The sequence below is a fragment of the Limulus polyphemus genome, unplaced genomic scaffold (genome assembly GCF_000517525.1).
Source record: "Limulus polyphemus unplaced genomic scaffold, Limulus_polyphemus-2.1.2 Scaffold2072, whole genome shotgun sequence".
Lineage (NCBI taxonomy): Eukaryota > Metazoa > Arthropoda > Merostomata > Xiphosura > Limulidae > Limulus > Limulus polyphemus.
In genome coordinates this window covers 208,682-214,742 of record NW_013667682.1, presented here as the reverse complement: position 1 = coordinate 214,742, position 6,061 = coordinate 208,682, and the positions used below count along the sequence as shown (strand labels likewise).

The window sequence follows — 6,061 nt, the reverse complement described above, 5'->3', positions numbered from 1 at the left end:
ATGTGTAGAACACTATGTGAATACTTGAGTATAAATTTATAACGTTCGTAAGTTTTATGTATGAACACTACTATGTGAATACTTGAGTATAAATCTATGACATTCGTTAAGTTTTATGTGTGAACACTACAATGTGAATACTTGAGTATAAATCTATGACATTCGTTAAGTTTTATGTGTGAACACTACTATGTGAATACTTGAGTATAAATCTGTGACATTCGTTAAGTTTTATGTGTGAACACTACTACTTGAATACTTGAGTATAAATCTATAACATTCATGAGTTTTATGTTTGAACACTAGTGAGATAATACTTGAGTATAAATCTATGACATTCGTTAAGTTTTATGTGTGAACACTACTATGTGAATACTTGAATATAAATCTGTGACATTCGTTAAGTTTTATGTGTGAACACTACTACTTGAATACTTGAGTATAAATCTATAACATTCATGAATGACAGAGAGATAAAATATTTTGTACTACATCGTAATGTTATATTATTGTCATCATGAAATGAGACTTGAATTATTTAAAAAATAGAAACCATTACAGTTGTGTTGATCATGATCATATATATATAGTACACTGTAATTTAAGTTACTACTGTGTGGAACATATTCAAGGAAATTGAACAACTATCACTAAACTTGAATATCATAAAACCACAGTAATAAAAATCTCAGCAGAACAAAGACATTACTGAACAGTTGTTACTTAAAGTTTAAACAGCTTTAAAAAAGTTTTCAATATCTAATAAATAATCTCTTACAAATACATACAAAATAAAAACCATTCCTTAATTTACAAGATTTATATTCTTAGGAACATTACAGATTCACACTCAAGTATTATCTCACTAGTGTTCAAACATAAAACGATTATTCGAATCTCGGCTTCTGAGAGCAATAGCATAAATTAATATTGTAATACACAAAATTATGACCAACAATCTTGTGGACCCGGCATGGCCAAGTGGTTAGGGCGCTCGACTCGCAATCTGCGGGTGGCGGGTTCTAATCCCCGTCACACCAAACATGCTCGCTCTTTCAGCTGTGGGGGCATTATAATGAGACGGTCAATCCCACCATTCGTTGGTAAAAGAGTAGCCTAAGAGTTTACAGTGTTGACTATCTGCTTTCCCTCCAGTCTATCACTGCTAAATTTGGGACGGCTAGCGCAGATAGCCCTCGTGTAGCTTTGCATGAAATTCAAAACAAACAAAAAATCTTATGATGTTTTCACTTCTTCAGATTACTCCAATCTCAGTTCCTGGAAGAAAAAATTTAAATATGGTGTAAATTATGACCAACAACATTGTAATGTTTTCTCTACTTCCAAATTTAACTTTGCATTTATCATAGTATTTTGTGCAACTGATACTATTTAATTTCTTCTAAATCACATTAAAAGCACACCAGATTAGTGTAATAAGCAGATAATTTAAAATATTAATTAGAGCTAGGATAGTATATATCAAAAAGATATGTAAGAGATTTAAAAAACTATTGCATTAAGTAGCATCAGTGATTTTACAATCCAAGCTACCAGATGAAATAATTAGAGGCACATAAATTGTGTAGATACTGAAGAAGTGGTAAAATAAAAATTTATTTTTTTAAACAGCTAAAGAAATGTTAGAACTCTTGGTATAACTAATGAATCCAGTTAAGTAAAACCTTATGTTCTTAAAACCTAATTTTAAAGGTGTAATATGAATATTTTTTTTCTAAAAGATTCAAAGAAAAATACAAGGACAAAAAGGGTACAGTTAGACTGCTTTCATTTTTTCGTGTTTGTGTAATAACGAGCTGTCACCAACAATTTGTTTCTATGTAAAGTATAAAATGGTAGTATTTGTTGAACTTTTGAAGAGACCATTTTGATTATGAAGTAAAACCTTGGAATTAACAACTGTTTTTTTTTATTTCCTTAATATTTTAAAGTTAACTTATTTGTACTTTACAGTCAGTAGTCAATCAGACTGTTTTTGTTTATGTAAAATAGTTTTGTAGGTACTTAGACTGTCTTCTGTCACAGGTTCGAAGAGCTCTTGGGGACTTTGGAGTGCCAATAGCTATTATCTTGATGGTGATTATCGACTCTAACATTAAGAATAGCTACACACAGGTAAGTTAAATATTTATGTGAGAAGAAAAACTTGGATAAATGATAGTCAAGAATAAATTGAAATGTCTAAATGAAAACTTTTTCCAGTTTATTTTCTGTGATGTTTAGAGCAGATGCCCTTCATCAGGCAATAAAGACCAATACTGCCTGATGAAGGTCATCAGCTCGAAACGTTGCAGAAAATAAACTAGGATGTGTTTAGATGTGTCAATTTATTCTTCATTATCATTTATATAAGTTAAATATTATAGTTTTCATGGTAATTTGGATTCTGGCTTTATTACTTTAAAGATGAAAAATCGTGTCCACATTTGACACAAGATGACTTTAAAGTACCATCTGTTTAACTGATTATTAAAACAGAATAATTATAAAAAAGGCTTATTGTAGGATGTTGATGAATGCCTTCACTTTCATACTGTTTGTTCAATATCAAGAATAAACCAACTGTTTGTTCAATATCCGGATTAAACCAACTATTTGTTCAATATCCGGATTAAATCATATTTTTCAGATGTTCCAAGTGATTAATACATTTTTTCACTCCTGTATATGATAACCAGGTTGGTCTTTATTTTCAAGACTTAAAGTTTAAATTCTTTAGGATTTTCATGATATTTCACAAGTTGAATAAATGACATAAACAGGAAACGTGCCTTAACCACTGCTTTTGATATAACTGACACCATGATAATATATTTCATCATATGTTAGATGGAATAAGTTTATGGTGGATTTTTTATTCTGTAGCTATTTTAGTTCCAAAGCTACTTATTCAAAGTACATTATGTTCAAAGCTTTGCTACATGTCTGAAAACAGTAGTTGTGTGACTGGTTGATGAGTAGTGTGTGATAATTGTTGAAAGTAATTGATGTTCAAAACTTTACTACATGTCTGAAAACAGTAGTTGTGTGACTGGTTGGGTAGTGTGTGATACTTGTTGAAAGTACATTATGTTCAAAGCTTCTCTACATGTCTGATAAAAGTAGTTGTGTGACTGGTTGATGGGTAGTGTGTGATAATTGTTGAAAGTAATTGATGTTCAAAACTTTACTACATGTCTGATAATAGTAGTTGTGTGACTGGTTGATGGGTAGTGTGTGATAATTGTTGAAAGTACATTTCGTTCAAAGCTTCACTACATGTCTGACAATAGTAGTTGTGTGACTGGTTGACGGGTAGTGTGTGATACTTGTTGAAAGTACATTTTGTTCAAAGCTTCACTACATGTCTGATAATAGTTGTGTGACTGGTTGATGAGTAGTGTGTGATAATTGTTGAAAGTAATTGATGTTCAAAACTTTACTACATGTCTGAAAACAGTAGTTGTGTGACTGGTTGATGGGTAGTGTGTGATAATTGTTGAAAGTACATTATGTATCACACACTACCCATCAACCAGTCACACAACTACTATTATCAGACATGTAGTGAAGTTTTGAACTTGTTGAAAGTACATTATGTAATAAAAGTTGTAATAATTGTAACACCGGAGGTTATCCCGAGTTTTTAAACCAGTTTGCATATACAGTGGTGTGTCATCATCTGATTCATGGCAAATTCTTGCAACAACTTAGGATGGTAAGGAAATATTAAAACCCTTTCTAATGAAGAGTGTATCTACAATGAGATTGTTAAACAATGACAATTTCAGTATTTACCAGAGAAGCTTGTACAGCAGAGAGTTTAAGATGACAACAAACTTTGAAATCACATCTAAGCCCATCTAGAGCAATTTGTCTTCTGAAAATAACATAACATTAAAGGACATCAAGGAACCTCTTGTTCCATCTAGGCAATCCTATCCACTAAATTAAACTAGAAACTAAAAAACTCAGTCAGCCCTTCTAATTCAAATATTTATCAAGCTTTTCCTTAAACTCCCTTATATTAACTGTGTCTACCACATTTGAACACAACCTCTTCCAAAGGCCAACCCCCCCTGTTAGGAAAATAAAGCTGTCTTAGCTGAATCCTCCAGTCCAAAAAACCATTACAGTGAAACTGATGAAAGCTCACATGTAAAAGGTTAACAAGTTCCCAATTGACACTTAAATCAACAGCTGTTTACATGAGAAAGATACCAAAGAAACTGGAACCACAGCAGTCTCATTAAGACATATTATTTTGAAGTTCCCTGATGTAGCTTCTATAAACATTGGTGCCTTTGGTCTGCTTCACTGTCCTCACATAGGACAAGCCTGGGAAAGTTGGGAACATCTTCCGACTTTTTTTCATCTCAGAACCTGCAAATGCACACTCAAGTCATGCTGCTTAGCTATGCGAGTTATTGGTATATTATAGGTTAATCTTAGTCACTATGTGTTATTTTATATAGTGATAATTGTCTAATTCATTATATTTTATGACAGATTAGACCTACTCTTCTTTATGAATACAAATACAATTTATTGCCTACCTTCAAATCGCAGTGTCCTTGTTTCAAGATCTTTCCCTCTAGTACCTTACTCTAAAGTAGGCTGTAGCATAAAGTACATAAAATGATGAGGAAAAGTTGAAATATTTGCTTGTCGTATATACATACATATGTACAAATGTGATAAAATATGAAATTTTGCTTGGAAAGTTGTTTTTTTAAATAATGTCGAAACTTTGATTGAGATGTGTGTAATCCAAAAATAAATGTGTCATCCTTTGCAGAAGCTTTTTAGAGTAAAAACTGTGATGATATGCTGTAGTGCGAGATCCTGGTTAACAAATTCAGTACTATGAATGATTGAATTAATAGTTCCAAGGGTGGTGAAGGGCATGAAACATCAAATGTGATTAACCCTCAGTATTCTTGTTCCCAAACTTTGTGTTGTCACGAATTTGCAGATATTTATGTTATCATGTTGGTGTTATATAAGGTTAATGATTATTTTAGTAATGACAAATCTCTTTTTTTTTTAACTGCTTAATTTCAGTTTTTTTTTCTTTCAGAAACTCAGTGTACCAGAAGGGCTGAGCCCAAGTAAGCCTTCTTCCAGGGGATGGTTCATATCACCTCTTGGAATGGAGAGGGAAATAGCTGTTTGGCAAGTCTTTGGAGCATTTGTTGCAGCATTACTTATATTCATCTTGCTGTTCTTGGAAATCCAGATTTGCGAGTAAGGAATAGGAAATAATTACAGTTTACTTCACAGAATAGTGTAATTATTTCCTATTTCTAACTAGTTTTGCTAACTATTCTGCGAAGTAAGGAATAGGAAATAATTACAGTTTACTTACTATTCTGTGAGTTATAAATAGGAAATAAATACAGTTTTGCTAACTATTCTGCGAGTAAGGAATAGGAAATAATTACAGTTTACTTACTATTCTGTGAGTTATAAATAGGAAATAAATACAGTTTTGCTAACTATTCTGCGAGTAAGGAATAGGAAATAATTAGTTTACTTACTATTCTGTGAGTAAGGAATAGTCACTTTCTCCCTGCTAAGCCATGTTAAATTCCCACTTCACGTTATTTTCAAAAATAACAGCAGTTTACTTACAATATGATAACCATACCTTAAATTTAAAAATATAATTTTTTTTATCTTTTTTTTTTCTTCTTTAATTAAATTTATATTTAGTACGGATAGTTCTGTAGAGCGCATCTTATGTCAGTAAAACATAAAAAAAAAAGTTGTGTACAAAAATTAAAAAAATATATTGTGATAGTAGAAAGTAATTCACAGTACTATGAAATGTCGAATTACGTTGTCATTTAAGTTGTAATGCAGTTGCCTAAATGCAGTTTTATTCTTTTTAAGATCACGGTATACTAAAATCTACAAGAGGCTAAGTTTACATAGCTGGTTTATAAGTCTGACTTTCCCTTTTTTTAAATACAAAGTTCAATGTGATTGTACTTTAGATTGCCTCTGTGGTATAACAACAAAAGATGCCTTCCCCACCTCCCACACACACACACACACA

The 6,061-nt window shown here is 31.8% G+C and overlaps 1 protein-coding gene across 3 annotated transcripts in view; it reads left to right on the top strand.

Moving 5' to 3' along the window:
* The window catches only part of LOC106465851 (anion exchange protein 3-like), a 22,766-nt gene that overhangs the window by 4,654 nt on the left and 12,051 nt on the right, over window positions 1-6,061 (top strand). For all 3 annotated transcript variants that reach the window (XM_022393808.1, XM_022393807.1, XM_013926093.2), the window contains exons 4-5: window positions 2,047-2,136; window positions 5,081-5,247. In XM_022393808.1, coding sequence (XP_022249516.1) covers window positions 2,047-2,136; window positions 5,081-5,247 — 257 coding nt within the window. The remainder of the gene's footprint in view (window positions 1-2,046; window positions 2,137-5,080; window positions 5,248-6,061) is intronic.